The 25,858-nt window shown below is 32.0% G+C and overlaps 1 protein-coding gene across 7 annotated transcripts in view; it reads right to left on the bottom strand.

Annotated features, from left to right (window-relative positions):
* Positions 1–4,296: 4,296 nt before the first annotated feature.
* LOC143057152 (uncharacterized) overlaps positions 4,297–25,858 on the bottom strand; it is a 77,408-nt gene continuing 55,846 nt past the window's right edge. For all 7 annotated transcript variants that reach the window (XM_076230393.1, XM_076230394.1, XM_076230397.1 and 4 more), the window contains 7 exons: positions 13,636–13,844; positions 12,378–12,531; positions 11,689–11,821; positions 10,190–10,290; positions 8,814–8,921; positions 5,380–6,018; positions 4,297–4,585 (listed from right to left, as the gene is read on the bottom strand). In XM_076230393.1, coding sequence (XP_076086508.1) covers positions 4,532–4,585; positions 5,380–6,018; positions 8,814–8,921; positions 10,190–10,290; positions 11,689–11,821; positions 12,378–12,531; positions 13,636–13,844 — 1,398 coding nt within the window. In that variant the 3' untranslated portion in view covers positions 4,297–4,531. The remainder of the gene's footprint in view (positions 4,586–5,379; positions 6,019–8,813; positions 8,922–10,189; positions 10,291–11,688; positions 11,822–12,377; positions 12,532–13,635; positions 13,845–25,858) is intronic.

Genomic DNA, 25,858 nt, shown 5'->3' with positions numbered 1-25,858 from the left:
CCCCCCTCCCTGGATCCGCGCCTGGGTGTGTGCTCTTATATTTGCACAATTATAGCATATTTCTAGATATGAGTTCTCTTATGTGCTCTTCTTCGTGTCCTTTTTTTTTTTTTTTTGATAATTTAATTGTTGAAATTGTTATGCATGCGTAATTCCAACATATTTATGATCTGTTTTGCTATCGGTTTTGCTGTGTGGAGGCTGTATAATACTTTACCGTGCAAGAGGTGTATGCTCTTCTTTTTATTCAATCCAAACGTATATTTGCCATGTTCATACGTAATTCCATGCCAATGTATCAAATACCGTGATGTGTCTACTAGTTGTCTAAATGTTTGTATTGCTTTCCGTATTTGCAATGTCGGATAATTTATAATCGGTACCGGTATTAGTTGGATTTCTTAGCAAGATATATTTTTTTATTATTGATATAACCCTGCAGCTCTATTCTTCAATGCGGAGATGCAACGTGATCGACATCTAACACAACACTCCGCTTAAACCGGTGCGAAAGGCTGCTTTGAAACTGCAGTGATAGCAAGGGAGACGTTTTTAGATACTGTTAACGTTTTCATTGTGATGGTTAGATGAGAACCAGCAATTAAATCGCTGTTCCGTGGCTTTCAGGTTTTACATGTGCACATTGATTTTGAGTTATGTTATGGATGATGCATATTTTAAGGTGTTTCTTGTTATATAACACACCGAGGGTAGTCAATATTAATCATAAGGAAGTCTTTCTTTGGGAATTCCTGACACCACGAGGGGTGTTTTACAAGAAGAAACACCTTAAAATAGGCATAATTTGACTGCGATGATTTCCAGGCATTGTATTCTTTTTTACTGACAGGTTAGAAAGAAGCTATTTTCTTCTTATTTGTTAAGGTATTAAAACACCCATACTGCTCATTTTAATGTGAAATAAAACTCTTTAATGAATCTAGATTCATGTATAAATAAAGGCAACAGTAGTATACCGGTGTTCAAAAGTAAGAAATTGATTGAGATAAAACAAATCGGGCCTCAAACTAAAAAAATCGCGGGAAACACACTGACCACAAGAGGAAAACAAAGGGACAACAGGGACACCGAATAAAAGGTATAAACATTCGAAATCAATATCCAGTTAAGATATAAATGGTAAATATAGTAGTTTCATGAAGAAACTGAATTATTAAGATGTAAGAACAATACAAGTGACTTCGTATGTAATTTGTCATATAAATAAAGGCAACAGTAGTATACCATTGTGCAATTATGTATATCAAAGCAGTACTGTGTGTTGTCTTGTTCCTGACATTTTATTTTGCTGAAAAACCGGTTATTTTTTCAACAAGATTCTACGAACTTTTTATATTAAACTCTTCTGTCCACCAATATATTTTTCCTTCAAAATTTGTGAACCAATCAAAATATGCATCATCAAGCTTTTGTTAACCTAATGTCTCTCATTATCGGTACAACACTTTATGAAATTTCGTGTGTTCGGAGCACTTTTCAGGATAGATGTGCAATATCTTTGTTTGTCTTTTATCTGTTAAGATTTGTCTCGGGATTATTGTTTTCTGAATTTTCAATTCTTGATTTCTCCTTTATAAAAACTTCTCTCGATGTTTCTTGGATAATTTCATTCACATTTTTTCTTTACAAAAAGTAGACCTATTTTCATAAGATCCCGTTTCCAGACTTTTTTTATATGATTGTTTAAAGGGGAAAAAAGTATTGTTACCAAGTGTGTTTATATACTTGATTGGAATTTTATGTGACATTTGTGCAGTTTGATAGTACCAATAGCGGTATTTATTGTTTCTACTACTTTCATTATATGTGTACGTGATGCGCTGCTCGTTCTCGTCGTCCATATTACATAGATGACCTTAGTTAATTGAGAAAGACCCCAGGGCTTTCAATATGTAACTTCGATACGTTTATAATTTACGTATCCGGTTTCCCAGTATCGAAAAAAAACCTGGAATAACCAGTGGATTGCAAACGAGTATAGGGAATGGTACCAGATGTTGAAAGATGCTTAACTACCAAAGGCCAAAAACAAAGTCCTTCATATCATGTACTAAGTACTGCAAGGGCTATTTACAACTACTGACTGCATTTGCTAAAAGAAAATACAGAGAATTTGGTCATATGTTACGTGCACGCTGAAACATATTTGATTACCTTTTCTGGAAAACGTAAGTGTGATCACGAATCTGTCCATTGTGCATATATATTCGAGAAGTTCACTCGTGATAAAACAAAATAGTTGACGTCCACTCTGACATTCTAATAGTAGTTCAACTGCTTGCTTGAAAACATGTACTCTTTATCAAGAAAACAAGGGTAACAAAACCCATGGTAACTGTAGTTTGTTTTATCATACTAGAGCCAATATCTGCTGCACATTACACAAGGATGTTATTTTTTGTCTAGAAGACCCATCACTATTGGAATCTAGGTGAAAATAATGGCAAGATCAAGCTTTATCTGCTATATCTATTTTAATGTTCAAAAAATAAATACAATGCACAGAAAATTATTTCATTCACTTTGTGGAACGTGAAGTTCTTTCTATTCGTTTCATCAACTCTAGTATGAACTGTTCTCTGAAGAATACATCAGAAGACGCAGCAATGCTGATAACTTGTTTAACATCCAAACATAAAGATGAAAGCTTTTTGAGATGACGATAGATTTTCAATGAGATCACTACCCATATCAGTACAAATGAAGAGGATGTAGCATATGCAGGCCACAGTAACTCCTTCATTGATAACCAAAAAACATGGGTGAGTCTACCTACTAAATGATTTTTAAACGATGTCCTACGTGATGCTAAATTCTACGCTGATGCTTAACATTTTTTAATCATATTTTTGGCAAATTCTAGACTGTTTTTACATATCAATAATTTTTGAATGATGCTAAGTCAATTATATTTAATCCCTTTATTCTGATTTAGATTAGATTGTTTAAAAAGTCACCAAATACAGTAGCATCGTAATTTGGCAAGTATGTCTGGTTTCTTCAACAAGAGGCTAATTAGTGGTAAATGTTTTATATTTTACTTCAAAATTTAAAAATATTTGTTAAAAATATTTGTGTTTCTTTCATTTCAATTCTGACTCATTTAATATTTATCAAAAAATAAAAAAATAGATCGATTATTTGTTTGTATTATGTTAAAAAAAAGAGGGTCGAAAGATACCAGAGGGACAGTTAAACTCATAGATAGAAAATAAACTGACAACGCCATGGCTTAAAATGAGGAAGACAAACAGACAAATAATAGTACACATGACACAACATAGAAAACTAAAGACTAAGCAACACGTACCCTACCAAAAACTGGGGGTGATCCCAGGTGCTCTGGAAGGGTAGGCAGATCCTGCTCCACATGTGGCCCCCAGTCGTATTGCTTATGTTATTACAAACCCGTTAAATAGTCTTATTTTGTAGGTCCCATTCATGCAAAGGGGTGAGGATTGTTGTAATGACGTAAGGAACATATCCGATATCATCTGTGAAACGGTTATTCCATAATGATCAATCAACACGTGATGGCGTCCGTAAACTTTACGAAGGGATAGTTTCAATCCTCACCCCTTTGCATGAATGGGACCTACAAAATAAACTATTTAACGGGTTTGTAATAACATGAGCAACACGACGGGGGCCACATGTGGAGCAGGATGTGCTTACCCTTCCAGAGCACCTGGGATCACCATTTGGAACTCTTGGTTTAATAGCTTACTTGTTAGCAGCAACCCTCTATCAAGAAAATCATGATAGGAAATACAATCACGGGAATATCGTATCAATTGGGAGATATATACTCTGTATACAGGGGCTGCTGGAATGTTGCTATTTAGAAATGGAAAGTTTACAATTAGGAAACTGAAATCATCTCTTTTGTCGTAAAGTTTTGTTTTCAACCGACCTTCCTTGTCAATTTCTAAATGTAAGTCAATGTATGAGGCCGACTTAACTGTATCTGTTGTATCCTTTATCTCTAGTTCGAAGGGATAGATGCGTTCAACATAGTCACCAAATTTTATATAATTTAGTGAGAGAACATTATATATAGCGGAAAGTAAAGTTAAAGGATATTGCTTACTTCTTATCGTTCTTCCTAAGAAGTTCCTGTATGAAGTCAGCCTAATAATGATAAATAAACAAGTCAGTAAGAAGAGGGGGACAATTGGTTCACATTAGAATGCCGACTGTTAAGATGACAGTATAATACGACTTTATAGTTCATTCTCGTTGGTTTACCATCTTTTAATAACAAGAAAATCCAGAAACGATAATAACGTTTAATATGTAAGTTACAAAACATATGCATAACAATGAGTAAAATAATGTGTACCTCGTATCATGAATGGATGTCAAAAAACTATTTTGTACATATGTTCGAATGTACATGTCTTAACACAAATTCAACAATAAAATGCAAATTGTATATGAGCACCAAATGAGATTATCTGTTCCGTTAAAAACAGAGTTGTCTTTCTTTCTTCACATTAAATTTTGCTTCCTATGTAGGGGCAGCTCTAGCGTTAAGCACTTGTCTCGTTAGTTCTTCAAAGGCCTGCAAAAATATAAAATTTTATAAAGTTTATGATTGAACATTTTCTTATATTCAACTGATTATGACAAAAAGAAATAAAATGTTATTGAGTTAATGTCATGGTTAAGCAAACGAATAAGGAACATTGATTTATAAGACACATATTTTCTTTCTAATGCATGCGAATGTTTTAGCTGCTGTTTTCTGGTGAGATTAATAACTTATCCCATCGTATCATTGCACAAGTTTGATTTGTAAAAGGCTTGATCCAGTAGTACACAAACAACAGTTGACAAATCAACAAACATACAAAAACCATATTCATATATTCAAATTTAAATGGAACTTTAAAAAAACCTGTTAAATATGAAATCTTAAAAATATGACTTGTAAATGATAATAATGATGTATAAATTTGGTGGCTGTGACAGAAAAATACAGAAAAGTGCTTTAATTGCACCACATTTATTAAGAGTGAGAAATTAATTTTGACATTTTAAAAAGCATGTACAAATAAAACTTTTTGCATAAAAACGCTTATCTGTCATTTACGACAATTTAACATAACAGTTTATGTTATGAATACACATCTCTTGAAAGCATTTAACCACAATAATTTCTCTAACATATGAACATTTGATTTAATTCATTGATTTTCCAAATTGTTTTAACGAATTTATCACAAAAAGAAAAAATTTCTTATCAATCATGGATTGTTACCAAAAATCTTGTGTTAGCTTAAAATGTTTTTAGGCACAAACTTGTAGTTTTTGGGTAATCATTTGGCTGTTTACTTCAATTACAAGAAGACTTACATCAATTTCAGCTAATACGGTTGGATCAATTTCCTTTCTTGGAGACAACGATGTATCACTTTTACTGTTTTCAAAAACATCATCTGATGATGTGCTATTCCTTGACTTTGTAAGATCTATGAGACTGTTATTTGATTTCCTCGGACTTTGATCCGATTGATCTGAGTCGTCGTCATCATCATCTCGACTAAGATCTATATTTAAAGCTCCATTCGAACCACCATTTGCAGTCACTAAACCATTATATTTCGGCACTTCAAAATGTTGCTTTTTAGATTTCCCTTTTAAAGATCTTTTTGTCTTTTGAGCAAACTTTTGAACACTATTTTTCAATTTTAAACTGTTCCCACGAATGGAATCGTCATCTTTCTTTTCACTGTCCAGACTTTCGGATGACATGCCGTCATTGAATGGTAAAGAATCGTCTGAATGCATGAGATATTGAGGCTTTTTATTTTGATTCATGTCTAACATTTCCTTACGACTTATGTCTATATCAATTGTTTGCATTTTTTCACTCAGTTCACGTAATTGTTCTTGTAGATGTTCAGTCTTACTTTCATCCACTTTCTTTTTCTTTCCGAATAAAAATTTTCTACCAGTTGACTGTGGTTGCATCTGTTTTTGAATTGTATCCATCTTGAAAAAGAAAAGAAATTGTTTTGTTAAACATATATATCTATTTTCACTATTTGTAAATTCAGAGATTAAAGATGTTGTTGTTATTTAAATGTTTTTTTTTATATTTATCTCATTAATAGTTTAATAAAGGCAACAATAGTATACCGCTGTTCAAAGTCATATATCAATTGAGAACAAAAAAATGTGGGTTACAAACTAAAATTGAGGGAACACATCAACTATTAGAGCGTTTTTACCAATCCATTAAAAAGCTTTTTTTTTTATCACAAGTAGAAACTGAAATGTTGACATTTTTTTACAATCTGCTGTTGCCCGGCATGTGAAATATATTCAAACCCGGAATTCCCATTTCTCAAATATTACAGTGTTCCTTAGAATTCCTCTAATTGTTTTCAAATGTTGTTAAAAATAATTCATTTATAAAGCGTAAGATTATGTTATGTTCATTTCTTCCATTAAGCTGTTAAATTTTCCACGGTTTGAAATCAATGCATCTAAGGGTTTTCATTAAATAAAGGCAACAATATTTAACCGCTGGTCAATAGTCATGATTCGATTTTATTTAATAAAACATCAAATTGAGCTAATTAACTCAAACCGAGGAAAAACATTATCTATAATAGGAAATCTACGGAACAACAGAAACAATGAACTACCAACAAGAGCAAACTCCAACATATATTCAAACGGACTGTCGGTATCAACTGCCATATTTCTGACTTGGTACAGGACGTTTTAAGAACAAATAACAATGTAAATATACATTTACAAAAACTCAAGACGTGTAATGTATTGAACTAAAGACCGGACAACATGAATCCCATCAAAATTGGGCGAAACTAAGTTGTCTTAAAACTTTTCAAAGATGCCAGGCATATACTGTCTAAGTCAGATACCGGTTTTGTCAGCAAAAGACTAAAGTGAGAACAAATACATCAGTCGAAAGTCCACATAACGTACAAGATTGAAGGGCATTACATGATAATAAATTTATGCTCAAACATTTTGATAATTGAATTGTGGGTAAGATAAATAGAACGTATCCGTGATCAACTGTGAGACAAACATTCAATAATGAACAACCATGCCATAATTACAACCGTAATACTTCAAAAAAGATGACTTAAACTTCATTATCAAACCCCTTGAGTACAGTAGATTTTCTGAAAACAGAAATCATCTTTTAAAGCAATCTGGATAAGAAAAAACAATACCAGGACTACCGCACAATCAGAAGATCCATTTTCAATAGGCAGGAGCTGTTGGAATGTTTCTACATTAATTAGGAAAGTTCACAATGAGAAAAAAGTCATCTCTTGTCGTAGTTATGTTCTCAAACAAACCTTACTCACTGCCTATCTCTGTCTTTTTCTATAGAGAGCCTAGATATGAAGCAGAGCTAAGTTCATAAATGGTATTCTTTATTTTGTGCTCAAGGGGAGGGACATTATAAGGATAATCGTGGATTATTTCGTAATAAAACAAATCTATAACAAGAGGCTGTCACAACGACAGCAAACCGGATTTATTAATATTTATTTGTGTCCTGGCAATATCACAAGAACCATTACTGATGAATGGTGAAAGTGAAAATCGTCAGTATCAAATTTGACCTCCATTTTGTCATCAGTATCAACATCTTAAAATTTGAAAAGCTTAGATTGAATGGTTCATGAGTAAATGCAACAACGTGAATGGAAACGCCATTTCACAATCTTTCAAGAACCATAACTCCTGAACGGTAAAAGTCAAAATCGTCATTATTGAACTTGACCTCTAATTTGCCATCAGTAACAACATATAAAAATTTCAAAAGCTTTGGTTGAATGGTTCATGAGAAAATGCACGGACACGACTGGAAACACCATTTTTCAATCTTTCAAGAACCATAACTCCTGAACGGTAAAAGTCAAAATCGTCATTATTGAACTTGACCTCTATTTTGTCATCAGTAACAACATATCAAAATTTGGGAATCTTTGGTAAAACAGTTCATGCGTAAATGCACGAACACGACTGGAAACACCATTTTTCAATCTTTCAAGAACCATAACTCCTGAACGGAAAAGTCAAAATCGTCATTATTAAACTTGACCTCCATTTTGTCATCAGTAACAACATATTAAAATTTGGGAAGCTTAGGTAGAACAGTTCATGCGTAAATGCACGGACACGACTGGAAACTCCATTTTTCAATCTTTCAAGAACCATAACTCCTGAACGGTAAAAGTCAAAATCGCCATTATTGGACTTGATCTCCATTTTGTCATCAGTAACAACATATTAAAATTTGGAAAGCTTAGGTAGAACAGTTCATGCGTAAATGCAGGGACACGACTGGAAACTCCATTTTTCAATCTTTCAAGAACCATAACTCCTGAACGGTAAAAGTCAAAATCGCATTATTGAACTTGACCTTCATTTAGTTGTCAGTAACAACATATTAAAATTTTAAAAGCTTTGGTTGAACGGTTCATGAGTTAATGCACGGACAACATTTGATTCCCGCCCGCCCGCCCGACCGACCGCCCGCCCGCCCGCCCGCCCGCCCGCCCGCCCGCCGTACATCCCCAAATCAATAACCGACATTTTTGTCACAAAAATCCGGTTAAAAAGGATGGACGTTAAAGGACGGGGACATCTTATTCAGAAGCCTCTCTTTAAAACATGTCTTATTCAAACAATTCAGCGAGAAAGACGGCACAAGTCCGTACAAGGGGAGATCACACTATCTGTTAATAAACAACATCCACCAAACATTGCAGATTTGTTATTGTTATTTATTTTTGTACCTTAATTTGAGTAGACATTCTTCTTTGACGTAACCGTACCACGTCAGATATCAGCTGGTCATCCTGTACATAACCACCGGAAGTGTCAGTAGAATTCTGATGATGCTTCTGAAATATGACATTTTCAGTAAAATTAAAATTTCTAAACAAAACACAAAAACATATACAGAGACAATGTCAAGCTGGATTAATATTGTTTTCCTTTTCCAAAACAATGCAGTTCTCTTACTAGTAATATAAAACTATTGGCGATGTATGCGTGATAACGAAGGGGCAAGTATATACTCACAGGTGCATGTTAGAAACAGTGTGCTTGTGCGATTATGGAATACCCCTGCTTGAAAGCATCTAGTGAGGTACTATTCACCAAAAGTTGTGAAAGGCTGTCCATATCAGTGGAAACATAACTTAATTCATGCGAGTTGAAATGAAGCGAGTGATATATTGTTTCAAATAAAACAATCCCCGTAAATGCTCTTCATCATTTCAATTGACGTCTATCAAACAGAGATATCGAAACGCATTACCATGTCTTATATTGATAGCCAATCAGTGAAATGCTGATATATATGAAATAAATCGAAAACTGACAAATTCATGAAGATAAAAGAATATTTTAGTCTATATGTAGTAACTTGTTGATGCAATAGCTTGAAATTAAAGAAAACAATTTAGCATTTTTAATCTTGATTGAAATATTCCATTTTGCATAATATAAAGTGTTGAAAGATGAAATTTCTTTTTCGGTACCTCTGATATAAGCATCCAATTCGATAAATAAATCAATGACAATACAGGAATTCTTGAAATCTAAAGAATGTATGAACATTATACCATAGTTTCTATCAAACTGTCATAGAATCGAAACCCACTAATTAAGGGTACACAATGACATTATATTTCGAGATGTATTGAGTATTTGTGTATAATATTTGAAACACATTACAACAGCTAGGTTACCGATAAGCATCAAATTGAGAATGGAAATGGGGAATGTGTCAAAGAGACAACAACCAGACCAATAAAGACTAAAAGTGGATTTCCATGCAAAAATTAATAATAAATCTTCTCGAAACACTTGATATTAATAAGGATGTCAACTACACATGGAACGCAAACTTGAATAGCATGTCTTTGTTATTATTAACAGTGTCAACTTTTACAGTGTCACAATTGGACAAAAGAAACCCGTAATCTTTGTCTGGATTTAGGTACAATTATTTTGTTTATCAGCTCTTGCACGTTTTCATATGTTTATTGTTTTTTTCAAAATGTTTCACATCGATCATCAGTATAAAGTCAATCATTGTTGAAATGCGCATTTGACGCATGGTAAGTATAGTTGAATAAATATATTTTGACGTCATTATACACACCTTCTGTCTGGCTGCTTGTTTAAGTTCAAGTTCACGTTTTTGACGTAGCATTTCCTGAAGTAATTTCTGTTTGACTGACTGACATTTTTCTTGATAATTATCTGTTGAAAATATCATTGTAAAATAAATAATACACTACATCTGGATATACATCAGTAAGATTGGTACAAATGTAAACAAATATAATTCGAACTGATACCAGGATGATAACAAAGTGATCTGTAATTGTGTTAAAGTGCCAAGTACAATACTGGAATCTGAGAGAGGAATTCAAAAGTAACGATATATTAAGGGGCCATATTAAGACTGTAGTTAGATTAGATGGGGACAAAATGGGTGTTGAAGTGCCAAGTACTACTGGTTTCTTAGAATGCAGACGTATCGATATATTAAGAATATAGTAAGATCAGGTTGGAACAAAAAAGGGGTAATACAGTGCCAAGTACAACGCTGGAATCTGAGAGTGGAAGTGCCAAGTACTAATGGAATCTTAGAATGCAGACGTATCGATACGTTAAGAATATAGTAAGATCAGATGGGGACAAAAATGGTGTTGAAGTGCAAAGCACTTCCTGGAATCTGAGAATTCAGAAGTATCGATATATTAAGCCTATAGTTAGATTATGCGGGGACAAAAGGTGTTGAAGTGCCAAATGCAATACTGGAATCTGAGAATTTAGAAATATTGATATGTTATGACTATAGTTAGATTAGATGGGGACAAAAAAGGGTGTTGCAGTGCCAAGTACAATACTAGAATCTTAGAGTGAAGTCAAAAGCAACGATTTATTAAGACAGTTGTTAAATTAGATGGGGACAAACAGGGTGACAAAGTGCCAAGTACTACTGGATTCTGAGAATGCAGACGTATCGATACGTTAAGACTATAGTTATATTAGATGGGAACAAAAATAATGTTAAAGTGCCGAGAACAATACTGCAATCTGAGAATTCAGAAGTATTGACATGTTAAGGCTGCAGTAGATTGAATGGATGCAAAAAGAGATTTAGGATATTAAAACAGCATACACTTCAACCTTAATTACTATGTACCAAAATGTATGTAACTATGTTATTTGTAGGAAAACAATCAAAATTTTACATCAATCAAACTTGTAGAAGAAACGTGACAAAATGTTTGTTTTCTTAAACATTTCATATATTTGAAGCTTTTCTTAAGAATTAGGCAAAAACGTGCACTTAACTGATTAAATAGATTACTGCTATAATTAATCAGAAAATAAAGTACATTGTTTATAATCAGACGAACGATGCCAAATCGGAAACACCTATTTTACTTTGTTTTGCACTCTTTGCGTCACTGTTAACCACCATGTTACCATTATATTTTACCTATGACGAATTATGCTGTAACAATGAAAAAAACAAACATATATTCTTCTGTATATGTCTTCTTACTTCCAACACTAACTATTCGGTATTGAAAGTTTGATGGTAACAATGCAATCATTTGTTCTTTAGGTAGATAACACAATTACCATTTTGATTATCGTTGTTGCTTTCAGCTTGACTATGCTCACTAGGTGGTTGTCCTGTTGCTGACTGAAGTTTTTCTACCCATAATTCCATTTCATCTCTGCTGTCCGCGGATAAATATGTAGAAGGGACTTCCTAAATTAAAAGATGACAGTAGTATTGCATTACTATCACAGTGTACACGCAGAAAAAAAAATACATGGTTAAATTTTGAATTAAGATGAATAAGATGTGTAATATGCGTCAAATAAAAAGCAATCTAACCATACACAAAACTCTAAAGGACATCTTAACACACAGTATTCAGAGGTTCACAGAGGTCCGTTCAATGTTTTCAATTGCTTTGAGTCTAAACACTTAACTAAGTAAAAGTAAGTTTAGTTTAACATCAATTATAAACTTAAAAATATTTAATGTGTTTAAATATGTTAAGTAGGTTGACGATACTTTAATATCAAAGCATACAAATAAGAAATATCTAAGTTATGATGGAGACACTTCAAAATCAACGAGAAATGGGAATATTTACATTGCATGTGATAAATCTAGAACATCACTCCACTTGCAGCAGTTTTCACCTCGATAAATGTTTTACAATTTTCCATCACGAAAGGTTTAGAATGACTATAAATGGATACACCAAGAGTCCAACATTTTTGTAAGGATTAAGTCAAACGAAAAGAGTACTAACCTCGTGGGCAAGTTTTATTGCAAATCTTTTCCCTCTAAACTGGTCAATTAGAGATGACACTTTGTAACCATGGAGATCTTGTATATCAACTGTTACTGTGTCATCTTCAGTTAAAAAGGAGAAAAGTGTTCCATCCTTTAAGGCATACCAGTATCTGTAAATTCACAAATAGTTTTATATATATATATATAAATATATGAAATGCGTTGTTCGATGCGTAGTAATACTATACATGTCAGAACCATGCAGAACTCATTCAAAACATCACCAATCTAGTATGTTTTTTGAAATCCTGCTGCTAGCCTACGGTTTTTCTGATTAACCCGGTCGTGTTATTTTAGGCGTAATTTATTGTATGCATGTAAGAGTAATGATCTGATATATCTGGCATCTAAATGATAAAGAAATATGCAAAGCGAAACCTGAATTTGAAAAAAAGACACTTGAGACAGTACGTACGCCCAATCACAGATAATACAAAATAAAGAAATGAAGAACGAAAGTTCAATTAATGATGCTTAAAAAGCAAAAATCAGATACACACTAAGACACTATTTGATGTTTATATCTTATTATTTGATTATTCGTTAGTGTTGCTGTTGGTTGGAATGACTCAATTTACTTTAATATAAAAAGAACACACAAAACCCCAAAAGTATTCTAGTGCAGTACCACAAACAGCAAAAGTAGGAAATGAGGGGCGACATAAATTCTGCAATATTTATAGACCATGTAAAGGTATTGAAATAAAGATAAACGAAATTGTTCCGCTGTCTATGAACGAACAATTTCTCCAACACCCATCTTTCCTGTCAATACGAATAATTCAAATAATAAATTAAAAATACATGTATGCTCCAAGTCAGTGACATTAAATGAGACTTATAAGAGAACACAGATATGTTAAGAATTTTGTGTTTTTAGGTAAATAGTATGTCACGATAAATAATAAATCAAACTAAAATAATGTCTAAAATATATGTCAACATTGCTGTTACCGTGACGTCAGAAATGCCAGTATGTATATAATTATAACGTCCAACTCCCCCTCGAACCCAACAATAACCAAGAGGTCATCAAAATGGGACATCAAACTATGTCTACATTATAAAGAAATATGATGATGTGGTATGTAATATTTTGATGTCATTTTTATAGCTATGAACATGATGAAGGGCCATAACTCCTGAAAAGCAAAGGTGAAAATCGTCAAAATTGAAATTGACCTAAAAACAATAATATCATCAAAATGAATTACCTGATCCATTCACCGTTCACTAATCTCCTTTCCAAGCCACCACATATTGGACAACTCCCGAGACTACTGGGTGTTATTTTCTTGACTGTTAATGGTTTGTGTCGTTTACGAGTAGATGCTGGTGAATCTGGACAATATATGTCAGCCATGTCAGTACGTGCTTTTATGTGAAATGAATGTGATCTTCTTACTTCTCGCCCGGTTGCTCCCTGTAAGTACAAAAAAACAAAACTTAAGCCGTCTCACAAATAACTGTATAATGTCCTTTATTCATAATATAATCCTTAGGAGTTGACTCAAGAGGTTAAAAAAATAGAAGTCTGCACACACGTTATATAATCCACCTTGTTTTTTGTGGTTTCAGATTTTATAAAATCACGACAATGGACAAGTATCCAATATAACATGTATAAGTAAGAATATACATGCTGACATGTTCATAAGTATAGATATCAAATCCCAAAGCGTCTCACAAATAACTGTTTAATGTACTTGATTCGAAATATTATTCTTTGAAATTGACTCAAGAGTTACAAAATAGAAGTCTGCACACACGTTATATAATCCACCTTGTGTTTGTGGTTTCAGATTTAATTTACTCCTCTATTTAATTAAAAAATGCTTAATACACGACAATGGACAAATATCCAATATATGTAAGGATATATGCTGGCAAGTTAATAATCAGATATCGAATCTCAAAGCGTTGAAAAATACGACAGTAAAAATCTCATAAAATCTCGTTATAATCTCTCTAACAAGATACTTAATTCTTTGACTAGAATCTACAAACTATAAATGACAGTTTCAATCAGTTTATCTATAGTAAAATGAACTTTAATCTTTAATTCAATATACGTTAAAGTATACAACAGCATCGCTTTATTTAATGATAAGGTTTTCTGAATATTACAAAAGCGTGGCGAGACATAAAAGCAAGATGAAACACGAATGATGGGCATGCAATTGGTGCCACGCAATTATTGTCAGCTGTTGGAATGTCAGTGTGGAAGTTTATTTCATTTCGATAGTTATATTTGTTTTCTTTTATATCAAAGAAATCTAATAAGTCATGTTAATGTAGATAAAATGAATAACGATTTTTTATTGAAAGATACATGTATTATGAACGTTTTAATTTTATTTGCTTGCCTAATAATTTTTTTTTTTCGTTACTTTGGTTGAGGTTTTTCCTACATTCTTTTCTGTAAAACATTACATACGTAATGATTAATAAGAAACATGTAGATTTTATGATATCAAAATTAGCAATCATAAGAGGTTTCTGGCACTTCTATAACCATTACACTCTAAGACATAAGCCCGAATTTCCAGCTACTTTGTAGCTGTGGTCTTATCAGACATCATGCTGATGCCAATTACCCCAGACCATGCATCATGCTGGGTTTGTTAATCTTAATCCCCCAAATAACTGGTCACATACATATTATCATACTTAATATCATTTTCAGTACAGTTACAAATGTGTATAATTGATTCCTAGTGAATATTGATATAGAAATTGATTAATAAAGTCTGATCATGTGTAAAATCACAAAAATACTGAACTCCAAGGAAAATTAAAAAAGAAAGTCCCCAATCAAATGGCAAAAATTAAAAGTTCAAACACATCAAACAAATGGATAACAACTGAAAGTTATACATCAGAAGTTGAAATAAAAACAGAAAACTATTACAGTAATTCTATTGTTTTGAAGAAAAAAGGGGGATTGTCATCTGGAGGTTTAATTGATTTTTTTCGTTTTCTGGTAATCAAATTGATTTTTTTTTTAATAAAAATCAGTTCTTTTGACCACATTGATTTGGTGTCACAAACCTATGCTGTGTCAAATATTCAATCACAGTCCAAATTCAGAGCTGTTTTAAGCTTAAATGTTGTGTCCATACTTGCTCGACTTGCCCTCCCCCTTTTTAAAAACATCTGGAGTTTTTACTGTTAATTTCTAGCTGTGTAAAGTTAACTTAGAATTAAAGCAAGTGGCAAATAAAATTTAATTTCAGCATGTTTATTTTGATATAGTAAAGAAAAACGTGAATTTAATTGAAATTGATAGAAAACTAAGAAAAATACCAGATTTAGATAAAAGGGGGAGGGCTAAAAAAGTTGTCTTTTGACCAATATCTATGGCATAGACCAGATCATTTTTCGAAGTTAGGCTAATCGTTTATGGTAATTTTTTAATTTTCCTTGATTTCACATCAGTTTGAAAGAACTCAAAGTTATTTAAGTTTATTAAATATAGAAAAAAAAAGGTGAGGAACAAAATTATTTCATATATGTGTAAATGCAGGGAAAGTTGTCATTAACATCGCAATAAACTAAACATGCATATAATTATTTTTAATATATATTTTTTCTTTAGGATTTTTTTTTTTCAAATTTATTGTTCAGAAATACAATGAAGCTAGGAGGAAAGACACAGAGAAATATAAATTTATAGCTTATCATTTTGTGATTTACATCTGGTTATAATTAGTGAACCACTAAGAAAGTGTGTCCACATAATTTATATCTAACTTTTTATTATAACCAGATGTAAATCACAAAATGATAAGCTATAAATTTATATTTCTCTGTGTCTTTCCTCCTAGCTTCATTGTATTTCTGAACAATAAATTTGAAAAAAAAAATCCTAAAGAAAAAATATATATTAAAAATAATTATATGCATGTTTAGTTTATTGCGATGTTAATGACAACTTTCCCTGCATTTACACATATATGAAATAATTTTGTTCCTCACCTTTTTTTTTCTATATTTAATAAACTTAAATAACTTTGAGTTCTTTCAAACTGATGTGAAATCAAGGAAAATTAAAAAATTACCATAAACGATTAGCCTAACTTCGAAAAATGATCTGGTCTATGCCATAGATATTGGTCAAAAGACAACTTTTTTAGCCCTCCCCCTTTTATCTAAATCTGGTATTTTTCTTAGTTTTCTATCAATTTCAATTAAATTCACGTTTTTCTTTACTATATCAAAATAAACATGCTGAAATTAAATTTTATTTGCCACTTGCTTTAATTCTAAGTTAACTTTACACAGCTAGAAATTAACAGTAAAAACTCCAGATGTTTTTAAAAAGGGGGAGGGCAAGTCGAGCAAGTATGGACACAACATTTAAGCTTAAAACAGCTCTGAATTTGGACTGTGATTGAATATTTGACACAGCATAGGTTTGTGACACCAAATCAATGTGGTCAAAAGAACTGATTTTTATTAAAAAAAAAATCAATTTGATTACCAGAAAACGAAAAAAATCAATTAAACCTCCAGATGACAATCCCCCTTTTTTCTTCAAAACAATAGAATTACTGTAATAGTTTTCTGTTTTTATTTCAACTTCTGATGTATAACTTTCAGTTGTTATCCATTTGTTTGATGTGTTTGAACTTTTAATTTTTGCCATTTGATTGGGGACTTTCTTTTTTAATTTTCCTCGGAGTTCAGTATTTTTGTGATTTTACACATGATCAGACTTTATTAATCAATTTCTATATCAATATTCACTAGGAATCAATTATACACATTTGTAACTGTACTGAAAATGATATTAAGTATGATAATATGTATGTGACCAGTTATTTGGGGGATTAAGATTAACAAACCCAGCATGATGCATGGTCTGGGGTAATTGGCATCAGCATGATGTCTGATAAGACCACAGCTACAAAGTAGCTGGAAATTCGGGCTTATGTCTTAGAGTGATTACATTATGTGAAAGATTAACCTATTCAGTGAAGGAAACCCAATTTTTACTTGTGACGAATATGACCTATTGATATATACATAATGTTTATCGCTATTGGCACAAGTGAAATATATAATGATGAAAAAAAACATAACAGTTGTGCATTAATTGTGTTGTTATTTGGTTGCTTAACGTCCAGCGGCAAATATTATATGCATGTTCAGGACGGCCATGAATTGTGTTATTGGTTGGTTTTTTAACGTCCAGCGGCAAATATTATATACATGTTCAGGACGGCCATTAATTGTGTTATTGGTTGGTTGCTTAACGTCCAGCGGCAAATATTATATACATGTTCAGGACGGCCATGAATTGTGTTATTGGTTGGTTGCTTAACATCCAGCGGCAAATATATTATATGCATGTTCAGGACGTCCATGAATTGTGTTATTGGTTGGTTGCTTAACTTCCAACGGCAAAGATTTCATGCATGTTGAGGACAACAATAAATTATATATTTTATATGAATGTTTTTTACTTGTCTATGATTGATCGTCTTCGCTACCCGGACAAGGACACTTTTTAATAACTTAATATATAACCAAATGTATATAAAAGTGGTAGCAAAATAGGTCATTTAACTTTATTACAACCTTATTGGTGGCAGGTAGCATTTCTTTCTTAATTTCTGTTCTAAATATGATAATTTACATTCAAAATTTTGGAGGAGGCGTGCATGTTAACAATTTGTTATTGTCAATGTTGCATGTTTGTATTTTTTATTATTCCTTTTTGTTATTTAGTAACAATCCTATTGTTTGGAACTTTTACAATAATAAAATATTCTATCGTATCTTTTCCATCGTATCTAATTGGATGAAAAAGGAGAATGTTCTAAAAAAAGAAGGAATGATGGAATCTTTGTCAAAATAGAATGTGCTAGTAGTCTTAATTCATTATTGTGAAGCGATATTACCTAATCACCAAGGATAAAGAAAGTTAGCAAACATTCTAGTATATAATTTGAGGTTATCAACCTGGTATAAAGTCAGGATAACTCTAAAAAAACAAACCATGTAAATGGACAATACTAGAACTCGAACTAAGTGTACATAATCGAAGTTCACAAATCTTCAAAACTGGAAGTGAAATGTGTATTAATAATTAGACAATCTGTATCATGTCATTCCCCCCTCAATACATCCCCCACCCCACCCCCCTCCCAAAAAACCCAATGAAAATCAGGCACAAAAAGCGAAGAAAAATATGAAAAAAATAATCAGTGCAAATACGTTTAATCTCTGCGTCTCCATCATTCATCCAAATTGTTATATAATGGAACAACATAGTTTATGAATGAACTCGGGATATTGTACATCTAGAATAGCAGATTTGGTGAAATATCTATTCCACCCAGGTTAACACGTTAAAGAGGCAACGTTATTTTTTCTTGCTTATTAATACGACGACAAGTTGTGCCAAATATCTTGCTGCTGATAACAATATCTAAACAAATATTAAATCTCAAGAAATGTATGGTTAATGGGGATGATATAGAGTTAAAAATATTTGTACAAGCTTTCAAAAATAATCTCATGATCTCTGCATTATATATATTGGTTTTCAATAAATATATAAACATAAATTATGTCAAAATGTTTAAAATCTTTCACCGTGGCATGATTCTACTGAACTGAACTTGTCTAGGGTCAATTTCATAAATCGGTAATAACGTACATGTACACAATCACCAAATTTCCCCCAAAACAAACAAATAAATTGAACCTGAAGACAGACATTATTATCTGTTCTTTGTTCCAGTTGTTGTCTCTTTGACGTATTCCTCATTTTCATTCTCAATTTTAGGCAACTGTAGTATACAAAAAGATTGACAGACAGACGTACGGACAAAAACAACAATAGAAGAAAAAGATGAACGGAGACACAAACGAACAAAATGATGAACGGAGACACAAACGAACAAAAATAACTGTTGTAGAAAAGGATGGACGATCAGGCATACAGACAAAAACAACTGTAGTATAAAAGGATGGACGATCAGGCGTACAGACAAAAACAACTGTAGTATAAAAGGATGGACGATCAGGCGTACAGACAAAAACAACTGTAGTATAAAAGGATGGACGGACAGACGTACAGTAAAAACAACTGTAGTATAAAAAGATGGATGGACAGACGTACAGTAAAAACAACTGTACAAGAAACTACGAAAAAAGGATGGAAGGACAAATAGACTGAACAGTAAATACCGTATACTATAGAAGCTAACAGTTTACAAATACCGTATAGAAGCTAACAGTTTACTATCTACGATTCGAAATTCTTATATGATGAACATTAATCTTATTAAATGTTTGGAAATATCTTGTTAGAAGAAAAAAACATATGTGTATTGTTTCTTTTTCTTGTTAAAATGCCTACTGATTTGTCAATGACACAAGGAACACATTAACCTTGTTATAATAGAATATGTATACATATGTATGTATAACACATTGTTCCAATTAAACAAGGTCACAATACATAGAGATAAAAATGTCCTTCCTATACAGAAAGCCATTTTCCCTATGCAACAAAGATATTTCAAATCTATTGAGAATTTATTGAAATTAACTTTTGTACTTTGTGTAAACGCCTACGCTTCTAGGAAAAAAAAATAGATAAACTATATATGTAATTCAAGTTGTACTGTTCAAATATTCGGTGCAGATTGTGATGCAATGGTCTTATTTAAATGTAAATTACAATATCGTTGAACAAGTTTGTCAATGTCATACCTTATATAAAATAGCAGCCATGTGTTTCATATTTGTTTTAAGGAAAATGTTTGAGAATATAATACCGATCTTGTTAGTATTCCAAGTCCTGTACAGTCTGTAGTGCAACTCGTTTAAACCTCATGTCCATTGCTTTGTTTATCAGATACAGATGCACACTCAGCATGCTCAGTGCGAATTCAGATTTTAGTCGACATGGAAAGTTCCGTCAAATGCATTCAAAAGGCATGGCATATTGTACAGTAAATGTCTGCAATACTAACCAAAATACATAAAGCGTATTGGTTCAACTTGCACATATGAATAAACAAAGATTTTTGGGGTATATGACAACGAGACAGCATCCATACGGGACTGACTTTATTCTGGTTTCCCAGCTCAATCTATCTTCGCGTCGCAAGTTGAGCCAGGAACCAAGGCAACCAGAAGAAAGACATCTAGAGGTCATCGTACTGTCCTCAACACGAGACTGGTGTCAAATCAACAATATGTATGTAATGTTCTTGATTAGCTCTATATCACTCCATATGAAATAGAATGGAAACGGGGAATGTGTCACAAAGACAACGACAAGACCAAAGAACAGAACGAAGCCCAAGTCTGACAAAGATGGGAATTATTTTAATAGGAACTATCGCGGTGGATCGTCAAGGTCACATACGCCCTAAAAAAACAAACATTCAGAAATAACAAAAATACCCCCCCCCCCCCCCCCCCCCGGCCTGGGAGATCTCTAACATGAAGTATTTTGTGTTGCAAACTAATGGTGGCAAATAATACATTTTTTTTTGTAAATTTGTGAAATTTATAAATATTTACAACAGAGGCTGTTTTGATAATGTCTTTTTCACGTTTTACATCACTGCGGTTTAGCTAATTACCCATTCAAGATTAAACACAAACGTTCCTCTCCCGACTATTTAATGGGAACCGATACATAACAAAATCTCAAAATATAAATAGAGTATGAACAGTTACATCTGCAAGTGTTTTATTTATGAGGGTGGTCGTAAGAAAAAATAGATTAGATTAACTATTAAATGGGTTTAAAATTAGATCATCAGCGAGAACAAACATCGAGTGGTTTTAATTGATCTTTCATGGAACTTAGCTAAAACAGTAAATCGGTAAGGTTAACGAGAATGAAATGTGATAATATAAATGTTGAAAGTCTGTATTCAATATTTTTTTAGGTAAAATATTTCATAGGGAAAAAATCTTAAAATTATAAAGTTTTAATGTAATCAAGATTTTGATTGTTAACATATTTCATAGAAAAAAAATCTCAAAATCATAAACTTTTAATTACAAATTCAAAATAATGTTTACTTTATATCATCTCGTAAACATTTAATCAAACGGAAGCTGCATTATATCGCAGATTAAGTAAAAATTAAAAATAAGGTTCTGAAATGATTGAACCAAATGGTAAAGCTGAGCTACGTTTATAAAGTTCCATTACATGCAATGGCGTACTTTTTTTTACTACAAAATATGAACTGTACAACGGTCAACATGGCCAATAACACATAGTTTTCATACCAGAAACATATATAATGTGTGCCTTTGACATGTTTACATTAATTTATTAGTAAACATGTCTATCATGGCATTCTAGGTCAAAATATATACATGAAAATAAAAAAAGAAAAGAAACAAAAGCCTGTATTTAGGACAAAAGTACGTTTTAATGGTCTTCAATATATACAATGTAGACTTTTTTTATCTACAATTTACCGAAAAGATCCAGTAACAAGATCAAAGATACTAAAGATTTACAATTCAGGATACACCGAGATAATCAAACGTATTTCAACTTTTGATTATTGAGTGAATAAATAAAAAAATGTCTATGTTAATCTTTTGATTATAGCATTGCTCTGCTATGTATTGTAATATTTTTTTCAGTTCAAACGTGTTCATATATCTCTGCCTAGCATTGTCATAATAACTTCTGTTTGTTTATATATGCACAAGTCTCTGCCTGGCATTGTCATAATAATTTCAGTTTAAATGTGCACGAGTGTTGCCTGGCATTGTCATAATAATTTCAATTTAAACATGTTAAATGTGCAACCGTGTTTACCTGATATATTGCGTTTATAAGTACAAATGTATCGGTCTGCTATTGTCCTTTTAAATCCGTTTACATGGTTGCATGTTTAAATCTGGTATCGTTTTATTTTTTATGAATTCATTTCTAGATTTTGGCTTCTTCTTTTGACATTTACATATTCTGAATTCCATTTAAGGGCATATCATAACAGCCGCCTTTGTGTTATTTCCAATCCATTCAATGTTCAAAATAAGTAAAAAAAAAAAAATTAAAAAAAAAGTATACAAATATAAAGACATTGGTTCTCTATTCTTTGAAAAGTTTAATTATGATTGTATCCCCATCCCTCCCCCTATTTTGAGTGACCTTGATTTAAACAAAAACATATTGTGCATTGGTTTTAATATATTTAATACAAACAACTGTTTTCAATGCATAAAAAAATGGAAAACATTCGTAGTCTTAACAAAATAATATTTGTATCATCCCTCCTTTTTTTAGTGACCTTGATTTGAACACATTGTGTATTTGTTCTAAAATATAGAAATAACTGTTTGCAATGCAGCAAAAACTGTAATTCTTATCAATAATTCCTACTATGAACATTACTTCAGGGTTGTAACGACCTGGTAAAGACATAAAGACGGATGTTTTATCTCTGCAGCACTTGCTCTTCTATCCCACTATCTATCAAAAGATGATAGAGATACATTTTTCCAATACAGATATGTAGATGAGGCAACATAATAATAAATACCATTATACCAAAGTCAAAAGGAAATACGGTAATTTAAAACCAATTTTACACTTGCTCGACTTTTGAAGTCATTCAAAATGATGTAGAAGTTTAAACAAGCTTCATTTTATTATAGAAGTTTTAAATATGTCCAATAAATTATATCACTTGACGTTAAATTTAAACTTATTTTTATGAATCACTGCTGGAGATTTTAATGTATAAAATAAGGTCAGAAATTATTATTCATTTTGTGAAAGAAAAGAGACACAAAGGTTACTAAAAACTAGCATATATAAGATATTTTAAAAGTGGAATGGATGTTCAAATACAGTCAGATTCATGGCAAAATTTACATGCTAGGTACGTAGGACTTCAAAATTAAAATTTAAATATTGCCTACTTGCAGTTTACATATATCACAAGAAGAATAAAACTTCCCCGTTGTCAAAATAAGCAGCATAAGTAAAAACAAAAAAAACAATTGCAAAACAACTAAATATTTTAAAGTCTAAATGAAAATATATATATTTTTTTTTTGTATTCAAAGTGTTGCTTTATCATAATATATCAGCAACATATAATAGTAAAAACTTACTGCAAAAATAAAATATAGAAATTCACTATAACCAAGTAGCGGAAACGATTCCCTTGTAAAACAACAAATCAAATGAACCTACCTGCGAATTGATTGAATTTATCAATGCTCCTATTTCAAAAATATAAACAAATCTGGTTGAACCACAGATTGTGATGACGTGATAGCGAAGTCTCTACAACTCCAGCGAATTACGTAGAGACGTGAGGTTTTGTAATATAATTGAACTAAAAGTTTACTATGCAATTTTCTGTTAATAAAACACTTAAACCCTATCATTAAAACGTCTTACAGATTGTAATGAAGGGTTGTTCAGCATTATTTATGTATGTTCAACAAATATTTAATGATCAGGTATTTTAGTGATTGATTTTTATTTACATTAAGGTCTCGATCGCACCCTATAGTGTTTGTTTCTGCTATCTATGATGTATAATATATTAAGAGATTGACAAAAGGTCGGGTAAAATCATAAGGGGTTCGGTCAAAAAGGAAAAAAAAACTGTTAAAAATTCATTTAATACGTTAGTTCTTTCGGGTCTACCACAAAATTGGGGCATGAATGTAAATTAAAAATAGCCTATACTTGCAGCATGTCGCCTTACAAAAGACCCCACCAGAGTTTGTAAATAGTTTTTGTCTAGGTTTAACATGTAAACGTAGATTGCCACCCTCATTCTCAACACCAAGAATATACAATTCCTAACTTCATAGTTGCATTTGGTTTTATATTAATTCAAATTTTATGCGTTAATATCCATAATTAAAATCACATAATGCAAAATGATGTAAATTTACCTGTAAACAGTTGAATCTTTTCAATATTTTCCATTTTGAATTGGATCTCCTGCTCATTTTATAATAAAATCCATACAATATGTCGTTGGAAATTAATAACCAGTTGTGTGGTGCATTGTTGCATGTATAAATATAACGATTTACACGTTTTTATAAGCATTATAAGGCCACAGATATGGATTTACTATATTATTAAAGCAAGCGTGTTTTTTTTTTTAATAAATTCATTGCACTATCCAGCAAGGTTAACCTCAAATTCCAAGCAGCGTTTATATAATACACAGACGATATAAAGTCATTTCAGAATCGCTTTTCATGATAACCATGTTCTGTTTTACAAACAAACTACCAATTTAACCGGCTCAAACCAAATACAAAAATCTTTCATCTGGCCTTTATTTAAACAGTTTTACAGATTATGTGCAGGTTAACAATAGAAAAGTATTTCGAAAGGCCAAGAACCTTCGACTTTTTAATAACAATTTAATTCTATAAATCGTTCCTGAATGATTTGAACAAGTACCATTACTTTATCAAGCACAACATAGGGTTTATTCGTTTCATTCGCCTATAGTTTGAAGCTTAGCCATCTTAACTGGGAAGATAAAGCATGAACTAAACGTCATTTACTTAATTAGAAATAAATGATGTATTTTGCTAGAGGTTGGTTCAAAATTGAAGAATCTTTATTTCTTTTAGCAGCAAATAAATGGTTTTGAGAAAGATATTTTTACGCATATAATAACATACGGATTATGTTCATGACAAATTTGTATAAACAAGCATAAACACGAGAGATTGATGACCAACCGGGAGAACGAATATCTGTATTTATCATTTTTATAAATTCAATGTATGATACCAAACAATAAACAAAGCAAAACAAAATAAAACCACAAAAAAAAAAAAAAAAAAAAAACAAAGACAGAAGCGCCCACACGTGCTCAATTTGATGCACAGCTTAAAAAAATCTACTGTAATGGTAAAGTAGAAAATAAGCTTATAGGATTTAGGTTGACATTGAATGAGAGATGTGGTTTTGAAGATGTCCAAACTTATTTGATTTTAAGTGTTTTGTACTTGTAACTCTATTTGAAATGATTAACTTATGTTTCAAAGGTTCACTCTGTATTTTATATTAAGTACAAAGAAACTTCAAATAGTTACGGCATTAAACATGCACAAAAGGCGTATATTCTGAGTCAAGTAGTATAGTTTTAATGACTCTTTGTGTGAAAATCCAAGTTATGTAGCTAGTGAAACAAAATATTTGTTATTAAAAGCCTGGATGCTTTAAACTAGCATATCAAACACTGAATTTCATAAAGCGCAAAATGCAAAGCTCTCTTATTCTTTCCTGTGCAAAGTGAGGCGTTTTATAATACCCGTTTATCAAATTCTCCAGATTTATGTGATCACCCCCCCCCCCCACCCGCCAGTTATTGGTGAACTGGTCCGCCGTTCCAGTGCAGCGATAAGTGAACACAACTGGGGGTCAGTTTAAGTTATTGGTGGGGTTCT

This window comes from Mytilus galloprovincialis, chromosome 13 (genome assembly GCF_965363235.1).
Source record: "Mytilus galloprovincialis chromosome 13, xbMytGall1.hap1.1, whole genome shotgun sequence".
Classification (NCBI taxonomy): domain Eukaryota; kingdom Metazoa; phylum Mollusca; class Bivalvia; order Mytilida; family Mytilidae; genus Mytilus; species Mytilus galloprovincialis.
Note: the sequence above shows the minus strand (reverse complement) of the source record. Positions and strands in the feature narration are given on the sequence as shown.